General features: G+C 33.2%; 2 protein-coding genes across 5 annotated transcripts in view; one reads left to right on the forward strand and one right to left on the reverse strand.

The window, feature by feature from the left end:
• The first annotated feature begins 26 nt into the window (after positions 1-26).
• LOC125073465 (trypsin-like) lies at positions 27-5,346 on the forward strand. Of its 2 annotated transcripts, none has more exons than XM_047684306.1 (7): positions 27-134; positions 885-1,161; positions 2,572-2,753; positions 3,414-3,511; positions 4,096-4,263; positions 4,620-4,738; positions 5,148-5,346. In XM_047684306.1, exons 1-7 carry the CDS (start codon positions 50-52, stop codon positions 5,308-5,310), a joined length of 1,092 nt encoding a protein of 363 aa, XP_047540262.1. In that variant the 5' UTR covers positions 27-49; the 3' UTR covers positions 5,311-5,346. The 2 variants fall into 2 exon arrangements, with proteins under 2 accessions (XP_047540262.1, XP_047540263.1); XM_047684307.1 differs by having other exon boundaries at positions 906-1,161.
• A 557-nt stretch (positions 5,347-5,903) lies between these two features.
• The window catches only part of LOC125073273 (sister chromatid cohesion protein PDS5 homolog B), a 34,182-nt gene continuing 23,191 nt past the window's right edge, over positions 5,904-16,894 (reverse strand). The window contains exons 9-19 of one of the 3 annotated variants that reach the window (XM_047684029.1): positions 16,770-16,863; positions 16,098-16,281; positions 15,261-15,482; positions 14,696-14,824; positions 14,346-14,405; positions 13,974-14,133; positions 13,422-13,540; positions 12,537-12,680; positions 12,080-12,244; positions 11,403-11,501; positions 5,904-8,123 (exon numbers count right to left, since the gene is read on the reverse strand). In XM_047684029.1, the coding sequence (XP_047539985.1) occupies positions 8,022-8,123; positions 11,403-11,501; positions 12,080-12,244; positions 12,537-12,680; positions 13,422-13,540; positions 13,974-14,133; positions 14,346-14,405; positions 14,696-14,824; positions 15,261-15,482; positions 16,098-16,281; positions 16,770-16,863 (1,478 nt within the window). In that variant the 3' untranslated portion in view covers positions 5,904-8,021. Of the gene's footprint in view, positions 8,124-11,402; positions 11,502-12,079; positions 12,245-12,536; positions 12,681-13,421; positions 13,541-13,973; positions 14,134-14,345; positions 14,406-14,695; positions 14,834-15,260; positions 15,483-16,097; positions 16,282-16,769; positions 16,864-16,894 lie in introns of all 3 variants that reach the window. The other 2 variants (XM_047684028.1, XM_047684027.1) reach the window with 2 other exon arrangements.

Below are 16,894 nucleotides of genomic sequence, written 5' to 3' on the forward strand. Positions count from 1 at the left end.
TTCAAAGTAATCGATACTTTTTTGATAACGCGGTGTTTCCAAATGGACAATGCTCTACAGTTCAGTGGTTTTAATAACGGTTGTTTTTATTAATTTTGTACTTACTAATGTGGAAAGAAAAGATACTTCAGTTAGTAAGTTATAAATATCGTAAATTTCACAATTATATACATATTTAGGTGAATAACATACGTTTATAAACATAAGACTTGAGGGTAACATAGTAACCATGGAATACGTCCAAAATCCATAACTTATCGCTATTTTATTTATATTACGTTTATTTACGAAAATATCAGAGTCCTGTAACATGATGGTAGTGCCTTTATGCGTATTTGCTGTTGAAGGACTCCGCAACTATTATTTGCTTAATTTCCACAAATATGGCAAATAATACAGATAGCAAATATATATTTGTATTCAATATAAGCCAAATAGGTATATCAAACAAATATCAATAATTACGCAAAAATTCTGCAATATTTGAATTATTAGAAGTTTCAAATTCAGTCCATAATGTGAATGTCATGTGTAATATTTGTGAATGTGCCAAATATTTGACCTTACACGCTAAGCCAAGTGTCGTGCTGTGTAACGAAAATTGTACATTATTATTTTTTTTAGTTTTTAAATTGAATTTACAAGTAAAAGGACTGATTTCAGTCAAATATTCCACTCTAGATTGGAAGTCAGAGATGCATTTTTAAGATATTTAAGATTTTGTATTGTAATAAAATATTGTAACTTGATTTTTAAATAAACAAATATAAATATATATTTTCTTAATATTCTGTGACGTGAATTTAATTTCAATCTAGTTTAGAAGAAAAAGCTATGATAATGTTTGGAATTTTATCCAAGACTGTATTTAATTTGTTTTTAAGTGAAATTCAAAATTAATCTAGACACCGATGAGCGTGAGCCCTTACAAGATGGACGTCGCCGTCAGGACACCGAAGAAAAGCAAGCACTGAGAATACGCAACGATTATGTATCCAGCATGAATAGTAATAAAGATAGTTTGCGAATTCGCGGAGGAAACACGACTGATACAAAGAATTATCCGTACATAGCTGCTATTATAATAAATGGTAGACTGTGGTGCGCTGGGACCATTGTTGACGTCAATTGGGTGCTGACCGCTGCACATTGTCTCAATTAGTGAGTACAATATCACTTGGTCCCATATTACATATATTCCTTATATTGACTTCACTGCCCTCTGTTGCATATATCTAAAACCTCACGAGCTTCATATCGATTCTTCAAAATTCAAATGAATTGGTATTCTCACTTTTCCGAAATCATGCGCTAAGTAACCATTACTCTGAGATTAGTCAATCGTTTATAAACTTCCTCATATTATAAGAGATTTATATATTTCATTATTCAACCTCTCGTATTTCCAATAATTGATTACGCTGATGAATGTTATTAGACGTATTTTAAACAATTATATTCGGTTTGTCTTGTACCTTCGAAAATGTTATCATATTTCTGACTACCGCGCTCAACTTAAATGGTTCGCGAGTGGTTAACCATGAGATTCCGATTAATTACATAATAAAATGTTCTCTTTGACTCCTACTATACTACTATTTAAAGATAAATTTTAAATTCTTGTCTGACAATAATTATTTATTCATTACATACATATACTATTCCTGGCACTGGTTTTGTTTCTAATTCTTTAAAGCTCAGAAAGGCTTTTAAACATAGACTACGAGAATATTTCGAATGTATTACTTATTTTGTAGAGTAAGGAGATACTAATGTTCCTATTTACGCCTTCAATTAAGCTTAAAGCTTGTGCTAGGAGTGGGAGAGAATCCTAAAGAATGTTTTTTGTATTAGATTCGCTGTATATACCGACTGCCAATAATATCATCAATGATGTATTTAAATATATAAATAAATATATTCCAATGATAGAAGGAGTAGATTAAGAAACCTTGGATTTAAATATTCAACGCGATTTGCAAATACTGCATAACTAGCTCTGCTATATTATGCATTGCAAACATTTCTTGATTAATACACATTTATTTACTATTCCACTTTAATATTCATATCCAATTTAATTTTCCTGCCAAAGTTACAATAACAACATCGCCTAAATTCAAAATGCCATTTATTTATTTGAAACACAATCGCCATATTCACATAAAGCAATTTGAAATACACGGATCGATGCGGTGTGGTACACCGCTCCAAGTATTTATTTATTCACGAATCCATACTGAATATTAGAACACTTTAGATCTTGACCGATGTTAATTATAGGACAATGTCCTTTATTTACCTTTACTCCTCTTAATACTGGAATAGAATCTTCTTTTCTTTGATCAAGGACTTAATCTTTTAAGGAATTAATATCATCCAGTACCCCAAGGTTTGATGGAATATTTTCCATTTTGTCTTTGAATACTATTCATTTGAAATATCTTTGAGCCAATTCTTGTGTACCAATGATTATTTTCATGTTTGCATTTGCAATAAATGGAGTAACCGAGTTGGTATTACTAACAAATGTTAATTTGGGAAATTTTACTTTCGGTCACTTAAATTCAGTGTCCTCCACGTTGCACCTATGAAGACTTTAGGGCAATATGTCAAGATTAGGGTGGGCAGCGCCCGTCCTCACGAAGGAGGGACGTTGGTTGATGTGGCCGGAGCAATTCGTCATCCCAAATTTGAAGAGGAACCAGTTCCACACGCTGATATAGCCTTGCTGAAACTTTCTGAAAACCTAGGTAAGCGTACTACGTATGTATAGAATACATCATAACTTTTTTTATCTTATTTGTAAATAAGCTAATAAAAAGATAATGAAGATAAAATTTAGCAATATTTTGTGTTTATTGGTATAGATATCATACTTTCTCACGAGTGCATTAGGAGTAGGTATATCATATAAAATTTTACAAGTTTACAGGTATATCACATTAGTAAACTAACTAGTTAAATTGTCTATGTCTAAATCTCATTTTCTTCTATTAGATAGTACACGAGTACAGTAGAATCTGGATTATCCGAACTAATTGGTACCGAGACTAGTTCGGATCAACATCTTTTCACATAAAAACAATATATAGGCTATTAAAATTTGAAATACTTATTAAAATATAAAACGTAATAAAAATACCTAAAAAAAGTAAAATGCTATTTTTTTATAAAAATTGCTTTTTCAATTAAGCGTTCGGATAATTGAAGGTCCGGATAATCAAGGTTCTACTGTATATAAAATATTGGACATTACGCCGGAAAGCTATGTTAGAGAATATGTCCTATACCTACTGGTATATAGTGTAAATAGTAACTAAACCTAATCTCGAAAGTGATCAGTGATTCAGATTAAAATCTCAAAAGTGATAATTATATTAAAACATTTTTTTATCAATACCGTTTTATAGAATTTCAACAGCACATCAACCTCATCAGAATATATGACGGTATGAAGGAGCCCTTTGCACAAAGTTTTGTGTCTGTAACGGGGTGGGGAGCTACACGTGTAAATATAACATATTATTTATTTATAAAAAGAATATTGGAATTTTTTTTAATGATTTCTGATTTAAAAGTTACTTTGTTTGTTAGAAAGAAGGCTAAAGAAAAGTTCTTTAGTGTTTTTAGATGTTTTTTGGCGGAATGTTCAATCAAAGTAACTTTAAAATCAGAAATCATTGTTTTGATATTTTTTAAATATAAGAACATAGAATATAATAAAATATAATATCTGAAATTTGATCCCAGAACCTCATGATAACCATCATTTGATTGCCACTTCAGCGAGGCAGCCTTTCGTCTCTAGTTTCTTAAAGAATAAATGACAAAATAAACAAAATAAAAATCATCTGTACATTAAATATACAGGAACCCTGCTTTGCGATTTCATTTAATTCCATACTGAAATCAGTCGAGTCTATAATATATTCACGTCATCAAATGAGAAATTAATAATCTAGACTTAATGACAACTTTTTGTTATTCCATTGCTAAGTATGTAGTATTTTTTTTTACTATTACATTATTTCAACTTTTTTAATTCAATTGACTAAGTTGACATAATGTGAACTTATGAATAATAATTTTCAGGGTTCAGATACGTCGTTCCGTGATCACACACCGGACCTGATGACAGCTCGACTTAAGGTGCGCACGCGCAGCTATTGCAGTGACGCATATCAGCTCGTCAACGGTTTTCAGTTTACGCCAGATTTCTTTTGTGCTTCATTGAGAAATGGTACGAGAGATGCATGTTTGGTAAGTTTTAAATGCAAATTGCCACCTAACAATTAAATAAATATAAGGGGACTCATTTGTGCAAAAGAATACGATTAGGTGACTAGAGATCCTCACCTCCATCCGGCGCAAATTGGCCGGATGGAGGTGAGGATCTCAATGCAGGCAGGAGGAAGGCGCAATGCATGCAGCATTGGCGCCTTTGAAACTTTATTTTTTATCTTTATTTATCTTTGTTTTAACAATATCAAATTATATGAAAAACTTTGGGTCTTTGTAAGCAATTATATCCTTTCTAAACCTGTGCTTTGGCTTCTAATAAATATAATACTTTAAAATAATAATGGTCCCATTAACCTCTGCTTATATGTCCATAGTTCGATGCCGGCGCCCCGGCCGTGCAACACAATCGGCTAATGGGAGTCATGAGTTTCGGACCAGAGCGATGCGGACACGAGTACCAACCGGCTGTTTTTATAAAGGCTTTTTATTTTAGGTATATACTTTACATTATATATTTTTTATGTATACACTAGCTTAGTGACGCACACACAGAGTATGTTAATAATTAATTAGCAATTAAATTTAATATGAGAATTGAGACTGGGTACTAAGTTTTTATTATTATATTTTATACTTATTTTTAAATAAAATATTTTGAAGGTTTTTAAGGATTTTGCGAAAGCATGAGTAGTGGACTCCCACTGGGCACCAACTTAGAGTGCGTTCAAATTTGATCAGTGCTTCAAAATATACGAAATGTTCGCCATATCTGAACGCTCCCTAAAAAAACAAAAGTACATTTCGCCAAACCGCTCTTCTTAACTTAATTTCAAAAACGGGAAAAAAATAGACGGCGAGACGACTTAATTTTTGCCAAAAATAAAACCTGTTCGACTTTATAGAGATTTTGTAAAACACACAATATCATCATACAAGACGACAGCTGAACTGATAGAAGCGATGAAAGACATTGACCCGGTGGTTCGTCCACCGGTTCACGTGCTGGAGGACGGACCGGCGTACAACCCGGATGAAGTTACGCAGCCGGATTACAGACACGATTGATGGATATCATTTTAATAAAAATCTAAAGTAAAATTATTTGTATTTTTTATTACCAAAAAACTAATCCTAACCAAATCAGTTTCATTAAACAAATTAAAACAAACGAACAGTCCTTAAATTTAAATGTTCCATTGGATTTGCTAATTGCTCTGTTGTTATGCACTACGAACAGTTCTTGATAATTTATAATTATTTTAAATACAACATTATTGCAACTAATTGGGCCACTTTAAATTGACTTCCAAATTTCAAAAAAAAAATAAAACATTCATAAAGCTTAGTGTAGGACGCCATGTGGCACAGTGGAGCGGCGATAGAAAATGGATGAGAAGGGTCGAAGATCAGGTTTAGTGGCGCGCCTTGGGGGAGGCCTACGTCCAGCAGTAGAATAATACAGGCTGATCATGGTGATGATGATTCATAAGGCCACAGTTTCACACCACCATTAATACCATAGATTACATTTATAGTTTATTTATCTTAAATCCTTGTGGTTCGAATCTATAGTATAACAATAATATTCCTTGATAGATTACTCGAATCGTTCGTCTCAATTCTTATTTAATAATTAAGGGGGGGAATAAAATACAAAATCATATGTATTTATTATTTATTTAATACATAACTACAGAGAATCATCACTGCGTCCACCGAGCGGTGTCGCACGCCGTCACGGGCTCTCCCAAGTTTTTGGTACACTTAAATCAATTAAACGACACAAAATAATTATAAATCATACACTTATCACAAGCTAGAGCTGGTGGACATTGAGGCGACGTTGGGAAAAATCCACAAAAAGAAAATATATATATATTTGGGTCATCTTAGATTAAAACATAATTTTCACCAAATCAAATCATTACTAAGTAATATAAGGATATATATATAAAAAGACACATAGTTCAATTCAATACCTAATATATAAACTTCTTAGTTCAAAAGTATCATATTTAATTCGGTGGCATCAAGTGGTACAAAGTAATATTCCCAACGTAACTTAAAATTAAAGTTTAACAATGAAATAACTTGTATTTATCACAAGAGTCTAAATATAAAACGCGACGATGTCCACTAACGATATTTTTTTTTTTTTTAAAGGAAATAATTTTGTGTCATTAATTTAAATCCGAACAAGCGATCCGTTGTAAAATCATTGATTACACATGATCATATTGTTACTAAGACGATATTAATTTGTCATCACTAAAGAATACAATAAACACCATGCGTATTCATGAATCCCTATTAGACCTCGAGGCGTAGCCCATGAGGCTGAAAAAGATTAAAAATTAAAAAAAAAAAAGAGAAAATAATCGACCAGCCGAAGTTTAAATTAAAACTAAAAACAACGAGCGAACAAACATTGTATCATAACTTACAATCAAACACTATATTACACTGTTCTCCTTCATAATATACCAAGTGAGTCGTTAAACCATAAATACATATATACTTACTTATATCCACTTTAACATCATACATAAAATATAGAATCTAGAAAGACAGTTTGATAGAATACATAAAGTTTCATATGAACTGACCCAGATGGGCCTTTACACCAATGTTGTGACAATATTTGAACCGTGGTACACGATTAAACTTTACTTCGATTTAATTTACTCGTAAACTATTTTGACGTTAAAGTAAAATATAAGTAGGCTGTATAGACTCGGGCCTAAAGATTTTAAACATATTTTCTACAAGCGAAACATTTTGGGAGATTATTATTGATCATTCGTTTTAAAATCGTCCTTAATTAATCGAAAGATTGTTATTTTGTATTTCATCTCCCAAAATGGTCTTAGACAGAAATATATTAAAAACAAATTCAAATCCCGGTTTAAATACGATGTTGTTATAAAATCAAAATACTTTAAAACCTTAATGAGGTCGATTTAATCATTATTATCGATAGTGTAGATTACAAAATCTATTCAATTATATTTGGACCGATGGTAAATAAATTAAAGATCAAATATCTCGTACATGATTCGAAATGATTTTTTTTTTGTTTCACAACACTATATTTTATTTACTGTTTGTTTTTTTTTTTTTTTATAAATTTAACGCAACAGATAAAAAACCTCATATACAATTTTCAATGTTTTTCTTCATATTTTTATAGACGAAAGATTCTTCAGGTTTCGTTTTTAGTATAATAGAATTTGAGTTTTGTCTCCTTGTGTTAAGGTTGATTTTATTATGACATTCAGGGTATAAATATCCAGTCTTAATGGGTTTAAGCGTAATGATACCTGACTGGGTGTTTGTCTGGGCCTTAGGAATTAGGGATGTATTCTATATAAACTCACACAATTTGTATTACATATTATTTACTTTACTAAAAAGTTTTGAAATTGACATTTATTTTTAAATTAAATGAACGCTATTATTCTTCTGGGCTGAATGGTTACTATAATTTACATCATATCTATTTTAAGTTTCACGATTAAAAAATAAACTTTTACAGGAATTTTTTACCTCAATTATAGAAAATATTAATTATGCTAATAACGACAATTAATAGTAAATACAATAATCATTTAAACGGTAGTTGTATCAAATTAAACTAAAACTGAACTATCAATTTCACAGTGGTCACAGATAAAAAATAAAACAGATAATATTAAAAAAATAACAAAGTTCAATTTCATCGTAAAAATGACATAAACGACTTCATTATTAATAGAATACATCCCGATTTAAATAATTCAGTCATTAATGACGCGTTTCGCTTGAGGCTCTTCCAGCTCCGTTTCTGGTGGCTGTTCGATTCCAGGCAATATTATCTGCGTATCCGATGCTTCTGATGGCTGTAATTAACAATAATATATTATTTAATATACTTACTATTTTCGTCGAGTCTCGAGTAACATTTAGATATTAAAACAGTCATAGTTCAAACAGGACAGTTCTGAACTCCTTAACATATTCGTATTTATTTCGTAGAGTCGATGGTAGGCGACATACCGTTGTCTTTATCTAACATGCGAAATTAGAAGCAAATAAAAGAAATACAACGCGATTTTTTTTGTTTAAAATTGACATCCTATCCTTAAGTTCTCCGGCATGCAAAATTTAAACCCTATAGGGTAAATAACAAAGTTCCAGAATAGCAGAGTTCATACATAAGAAGTTATTTTTGGTAGGTAAATAATCTTTCGCTCCGTTTCGAAACATGCAACTCAAAACGTTTATTTTTTCACAAACAATAAGATAAAGCAAATGATATATTGAATCCTGTCTACGAATCACAAATTTGTATAACTACAATACATAACTACCAAAACCATTTGCTTCTGCTATAAATTTTTTAACTGATTTTAACAAAACAACAATAAAATAATTTATATGAAATACAAAAAAAACAAATAAATTTGTTTTTTTATTTTTATTTGTATAATGGCAATGGTAGTTTTCCAAATGCTAACATAAACACAACGCTAAATAATTCAAAAATAAAACAGCAATTTACATTATTTTCTCTTCGCCAAATAAACTACACGCTATAAAAATTAAAAAAATAATCAAATCAATGCATTATCTAGTTTGTTTTTCTTTTTTTTTTTTAATAATTTCGTATAAATTGCATATAATGATGTAGCGTGTTTACCTTAGCATCGATACTTCCAGATCGGCCAACGACAGGCTGAAATGAAATTAAAGATATATAATGGGCATTGTACAACGCCCGCTACTTTATTCGACAATTATAATGATTAAATTATTTATCAAAGACCGATGAAGTGATTTTTATCAACCAACTATATATTATGAAATATTTATAATAATGATGAAATTTTATAATGCCGCAAGCACGTGTGTAGAGCGTGTACAGGTAATTTTATGGCTCGGACTTTACTAAAGCATTTATAGCAGAAGGCATGAGAAAGGAGTTTCTGCTTAAATAAAGCGGAGAGGAGACGTAGCTATAATAATATCTTATTGGTTATTTACAATACATTTCCCTCCCTATAACACAATCGTGGATGCAAGAACTACAGGGATTTTTTGTAATATGATATATAAAGGATAATTTCAATTTTAAAGTCTTACTATCAGAAACTTGTCACGAGAAAGTTATACAGTTATGCATGCAGGCCATTAAGTCTATAATATAAGACAATGCAGTTAGATATTTAAAAAAAATATATATAGATGATTTAAGTACATTGTGATTACACTCATTTAATCCGAGCGTGTATAAACTAAGGTTAATTTAAAAAAATACAATTCAATTCCGAGTATCGATTTAAATGAATGCACGAGAGATCCCCGGGGTATATCGTAAGTGTGATGATAATAGAAACAAGTGGAAACAAGGACCTATTTTTGGTATCTATTTTTTTCGTCATAATAAAAATGAAAAGACTTTTATTTCGGACGACGATCATAAGATAGTATTGTTTGCAGTCATTTATTTACTAAAAAATGATTCAATCGATACATAACGATTTGAATAATGCATTCAAATGAAAAGACAAAATTTAATCATAAAAAAATAAAACATAAACGACGTAAAAACACGTACATTGTACTCGCCAATGAGGACATTTTAAATTTCTTAAAATCAATAAGCGAGTGTTACGCTTCTATATTGAATAAAGATTTTATCTTTGACACGCAAAAAACGGTAGACGCGCGGGAAAATGCTCATAGACTCAGGCGCGGTAAGAAATTCTATCTACGTGTTCCTTACATCGCCAATTTGCTACCAGCCTCCGTGGCTAAGTTGTTATATCTCTTGTACTTGTAATTACACGGCCGAACAAACCCTTCAAAACGGTGCACAACAATACTAAGTATTGCTGCTCGGCAGTAGAGTATATGAAGACAAGGTGGTACAGATGTGCTTGCACAAAGTCCTTACCACCAAGTATCAACTTTTCTGTGCCCCTGGTACACGATAGATCACGTGATATACAGACTAAAAATTACGACTTTTAATTATTATTTTAATATAATAAATTACTCTCGACTCAATATCAAAATATTTACGTATATTTCTACAAATATTATAATTTTAATCAAATTTCATAATTTATTTTTTAGTACCGAAAATACCCTATTTCATGATTATCGATTGAGTATAACATGAAAGCGTAACGTACAAACTCGTATGTTAACGATATATATAAAATACCTTGTGTTACAAAAACAAATAATCTTTATTAAATTTAAATCCCCATAAACCACAATAACGGTCTGCGTGTCTGTTTGTTATTCTTTCACGACTAGACCACTAAACGGAATTTGATGAAATTCTGTATGAAACAAGTTACTTTGTTTTGACTAACCCTTAAATACTAGCGAAACCGAAGACGATAACTAGTGTCTAATATAGGTTGAAATCACTGATAAAAACGGCATAACATCAAAACGTCTAAATTCAAGAGTGTGCGTCGTGGGATAGAACTTGTGTTGCAATCTAATACTCTTAAAACTAGTTTATTATGCTTCCTAATGATTTAAATATTTCATAGCTATAATTTATTTGTTAATTATTATAAATAATAATAGCTGAACAATGGTAGAATTAGGAGTGTTTTCTTTACAAAGTGAATCCGAAGGCGGGCAAAGGGAGTTATTCCATATTCACTAAATATATTATTAAGTACTAACTGCTAAGCTCCTTGTTTTTTTCTTATGTAATTCAGCCTCAGTAGGATAATTATATGTTGAATTTATATAACATATTATTATTATTATAATATATTATGTATATTTACATTATTAAATATTTTTTAATTACTTTACTATCCTTATTTTTTTCTAATATATATTTGAATGGCATAATTAGCGTTTACGTTTATATGAGAAATTATTAATAGACTAATAGTACCTAATAAAAAAATATAGATAGAAAAGTGGAAGTAGTCGTCGATTTTCGTAAATAACAGTTGCCTATAACAAACAAATGTCCAATCCGCATTAGAGAGTGACTCGTGAAATGCTCGCCGGCTCATAGTACTCATGCGTTCGACCCGGGTGCTAAATGTAAATATCGATAGGAAACCGCCGGCGCGGCGTGCGGGCGCGTGCGGGCGCGTGCGGGCGCGTGCGGGCGCGTGCGGGCGCGTGCGGGCGCTCACCTCCACGTCGTTGGCGTTGTCGAGCGAGTCGCCGGGCCGGCCGCGCTTGCGCGCGCGCGCCGCCACCTCGGGCGCGCTCGGCTGCCGCTTCGGCTGGAACTGACACATACATTTGTTCATTCCTTCAGTCTTTGTTGCACACCAACACTTAAAATTCGACACTTGGATTAACAAAAGTTGCGGTGGGCGCGACCGGAGGCCTCACCGCTAAAGCGGCGAGAGAGTCGCATAATACATGTGAGAGGGGAGAGGGGGTACGATTATTTTAAATAGCGAATAAGTAATATACTGCATATACAATACAATAGTACACAAATATATATAAATATAAATAAATACTAAGTACATACATACATAAATAACTATGTATATATCCATAAAATATACATACTATATAGACCTGAAATAATTAAAAAAAAAAACAAAAATAACAACGACAACGACTATTTAGTTTAGATTAAAGATAGAAGATAGATAATAAAAATGCATTTCGATCGTTTAAATCTCAACTAATATTTTCGGAACATTCGAATTGTAAAACTATAATTAGCAATTGTTTTTTTTTTAAATTAACAAAGATGTCGAGTAATAATTTATTAGTGTTTCCTCTTCAAGGTATTCTCCTTCTATCCGCCATGACCCCTTGCCGAGTACATGTTCAATTACACGGGTCTCACCTGTAGTTCGGGCGGCAGGAAGACGCGCGTGTTGATGAAGAAGTCGGGCTGCGGCGCGAAGTACATGGTGGGGATGCGCGCGTCGGACGGGAAATCGCGCAGCTCGAAGCTCGTGGAGCGCGCCCAGATCACCGACATCGCCAGGTCGCACGTCGCCCACAGCTTCTGCGGAGGGGGGGGGGGATCTCATTAGCTCTGTACGTTTCATTTGTATCGTCGTGACCATTTATACTAAGACGAATCTTTGGTCGTCCTTACTAATCGCAGAAAATTCTGCAGTGAAAAGTTGCGAAAGCAGTCACTAATTGCATAGCCGCAAACACTGTAATTTAGTCACTAGACCGAAGATATCATCTAGGTTTTTAAATATTTAAGATTATAAGACAGGGAGTCCAATACGTATAGTACAAAACTTAATCATAAGAGACAAATAAATTGTAGACTATCAATAACTTACATAATTAAAAGAATCGTCTGTCTCATTTAACGCGTCCTTGTGGTTTTTCATTCGCTCCACGAGACTCTTGTAGAAGCCGTAGCAGTAGAAATCGTTACGAGTTATTAGAGGCTCCAGTACAAACCAGAGACACTGTTTTATCACCTGGAAATCAAAATCATATTTAGTATATAGCATAAGATGAGACAACGGTTAGGTTAGGCGTCCCTTGCTTCACACGGGCACAATAAGGCTATACATATATGTTTTAGTTGTAAGAACAAACATAATAGAAACATTCGTAATGTTATTTATCTGGATATTCTCGGCTCAACTCTACTTTAATACGCATGTATTATAAATATAAACCTTCATGTTGAAACACTGTTTCCTGATGAAAACGGTATTAAAATCCGTCGCGTAGTTCGAAAGATTAGATTCTAATATCTAATCTACAGACAGTGGTAAGCGACTTTTTTATACTAGGTAGAAATACAGCCGAGAATATATGTAAGTTTCACTTTACATTGTCATATGCTTTATATAAATTTGTGTCCAATTTATTATCGGTCTTTATTATTTTTTTCTCTCTTGGGTTTACTGGAAGAAAACGAAGGGAATCTCTTGGGAAACACTAATGAACAATGGATAAGCATACTTTCCATAGTTCTCTTTGTCATATTTGTATATATTTTACTTCTTGCACTTAAAATAATGTGTCAAGCTTACTTACTTAGTATGTTCTTCATAACATAAGCAATAATCTGATAACGTTTTGACCAGTATCAATACAGACCATTGAGATGGCCAATCTCATACAGTAGAATCTTTCAAATCAATAAATCTTCATTTATTTATCAATGTCACATGCAGAGCTTGTCGATATTAAAATGAAAATATTCGTACCTTAAGCTGTGCTACGTTATCGTAGGCGGTAAATCCTGGATCATGAGCCAGTACTGGCACTGCGAATACCATCATGTAATCCGGTAGGATGTGTGGCAATTGGCTCACTGCTCGTTCAACTAGAACAATCAACAAAGTTTCATTAACATTACATATTAAAAAAAAACACAATACAAACTATTTATATTGTTTCCATAGACCCACTTCATCACACATTTTTGTAATTCACATCTTTGTAATATTGGTAAATCATATGAAACCGCGGTGAGTTTATATCTGTTTAAGCACTATTTGATAATTGCAATATACTAGGCCATCTTAGATCTTATAGAAAATTTGTTTTTGTTTTTATCCTTTTGATGCCTTTTTGGTTTTTGTTTATGTTGAAGTTATCATCATGTACAGTTTATAAATAAATAAATTAATCTAAGTTTTTTATATTTTATCTCGATTCATAATTATCTTTATAAAGACACAAATGTAAATTTAATTAATATTCTTATTAATTCAATGAGCATTCTGCATGTTCCCAACCTGCCCTCGGCAACTCACCTTTAGTACCAATAGTGATATTCCGCACGTACTCCCTGCGTCGTACGACGTCAGCTAGCATGTACTGGCGTATGATGCCCCGTATGCGCCTGTCCGGTTCGCGGCCGGCCAGAGCGTACATACCCATAAAGTCCAGAGGCAGGCATTTGTTTGGTATACCCTGATAAAATACAAAGCAAACGTCAACTCATTAAGTACATACTGGACATAGTGTGTTATTGTTAGGTATTTTATCGTGATATTTTACGAAAACCTTGATTTTCACACCGGGAGCAACCTCAATGTGATAAATTTTATTGAAATCTACGCATCTTTTACTTTTTCACATTGATGAAAATTACAACTAATTTACTAAGATAATTAAATTATTACCTTTGATAATCCTTTATGTAATTTAGCCGCAAAACCTTCTCTGACTTGCGGCACTTCATCCTAAAACAAGAAACCGTCATAAGTAAATACTGATACTTCAAACACATTCAGCCTTCCTGGATTTCTCTTAATATCACCATTTTTTTTGAAGATGTATGATTATTTTAAAACCAATCCTAATAAATATTTTCCTAAATTGAATGCAATAATAGCAAAAGTATTACATATTTAAATCTCAGTTTTAAGCACTCGTTTATTATATAAACGACCAACTCTGTTCATGTTTCTTCAACATTGACATTTGCTGAATTACTGTAGTGTAAAAATGCGTGTCGCGAGTGCGTACTCACCACCATGAGATGCGACAGGTTGTAGAACTGGTCGGCGGTGAACTGGTCGCCGACGCCCTTCTGCTCGCAGATCTTCAGCATGGCGGCGCCGGCGGCCAGCCGCAGGTGCGCCATCTCCGCCTTCGACACCTGCTTTTGCTGGGAACATGATTCAGCGGCTTGTGATGTTGGGGATTATTGTATTCAGTAATTAGCCACCACCAAACTACTGTCCTGACGCTTAGGACAAGTCTATTGGCTGTTTATAACCTCATATTTTTTGTATTACAAGGGTTCGGATTTCGATTTCGTGCGTATCAAATATTTATATATACCTAATTCCAACCACATCAGGAGTAAAGATGAAAAAACAATTTTGACATTAAACTGATGACATAACATTGGTCTATGATATTTCTTTTCGGATTCGTGATTCGGCTTTATGATTAAAGGCAAAGTTATTTGCAGTCTGTAGTATAGAAGAGCTATTAGCAAACCTTCTTCCATTGGAATAGGCTATGTTAGTTTTGATAAACATTTTTATTTGTTTGTTAAAAGATGGAGTCATACAAAAAACTTAAATTACCTGTAGTAGGTCTCCTTTATGGACAATGAAAGCATTGAGCATCCTAAACGTCTTCTGTGCAGATAATTCGTCCTTCTTCAAGCCCAGCAGCCAGCGGGCCATACACTTGAGTCCTTCTAACTTGCAACGAGTTTCCTCCGGTAATTCCTCTTCCGGGCACCAGTCGTTATCCGGCGCGTTAGGACCACCCCCACCCTCACGTACTAGTAGCTCTTTAACTATCTATTGAAGTAGTAAAAATAATCTATTAATAAAATGAATTAACAGAATTGTATGTACCGCCCTATATAATATGAAGAACATAAAATAATGTAAGTAGCCAATTCCAGTAGTCGGACTTAAGATAAGTAAACAAATTTGAACTCGAATTGATATGTCATTATTGGTCGGTCTATATAGTCTGTGGTGTTCGCGACAAAAGGGCGTTTTAAATAACAACAATCAGACCTTTGCTAATTAAATACTTAAGTGGAATAGTGTTATATTATAAATAAAAATGTATTAAAAATAAAGTCGAAGTCGGACCCGCTAAATAAATCATCTCTAAATAATAAATGTGTCTAAGTATCACCATTCATGATATACAGTCTGGTGGCATACGGACAGAGAAGTCTTAGTGATAGGATCCCGTTTTATCCTTTGTGTACGGAACCCTAAAAACAGATTTTATTGTATACTAAAGCAGAGCAATTAGCGAATCACGTATAATATCTAAATCAAAGATTTGTTTAGCTTTACTTCACCTACTATTTGAGTAGCCTATATTACGTCATAGACCAGAATGTAAATAGTAGTCAGTTATTATTTTTTATGATACGTATTAAACGCGAGGTGCACCTTTCTGGAGACGATGTTCTTGATGTGCACGGGGAAGTTGTCCGGCAAGTTGTGCGCGATGTGTCCGAGCGTGACGATGGCGGTGCGGTAGTGCTCGGAGTGCGGGCTGAGCGTGCTCTTCAGCGTGTCCAGGATCTCCGTGAAGATCTGCGACCGCTGCTCCGGGACGTTCACGAACAGACATCTGGAAGGGAACGAGCTTGTTACTTGATTGCTATCTGACTGTACAATATTGGCTTTACATTGAATAATTATTTAGCGGATGTTTAGGTGTTAGTTGATCATTATTTTTTCTTTCTGTTATCATTTGACATTCGAAAGATGAAGATATAATTACGTAACTAATCACCTTCTAATAACATTTATAAATAAAGCCATTAAAATATTTTTTTATGATATACGTCGACGAGCAATTGGGCCAGCTGAAGTTAAGTCACCAGCGCGCATAGACAATGGCGATGTAAGGAATGGTTAATATTTCTTCAAAGCGCTACCAATCTCGATAACTAAGATGTTATCCTAATTTAGAATAAACTATAACATATGTTCAGAGTAACAGAAATCCATAATTATAATTTAACATACATTTTAACTTAATATTAAAGTACGTACACACAAGACGGTAATGTCTATGTTATCACAATAAAACATTAGAATTAAGATTATACATACCTCACAGCATTTTTGGCTTGTTTTGGAGTACCCACTTCAGCGTATGCCTTACAGAGTGTGATCAGTTTCGGGAACAACGCAGGACAGGCTTCACCTACGAATAAGATTATTGATTAGTATATTAT

The sequence above is a fragment of the Vanessa atalanta genome, chromosome 24 (assembly GCF_905147765.1).
Source record: "Vanessa atalanta chromosome 24, ilVanAtal1.2, whole genome shotgun sequence".
In the NCBI taxonomy this organism is placed as follows: Eukaryota; Metazoa; Arthropoda; class Insecta; order Lepidoptera; family Nymphalidae; genus Vanessa; species Vanessa atalanta.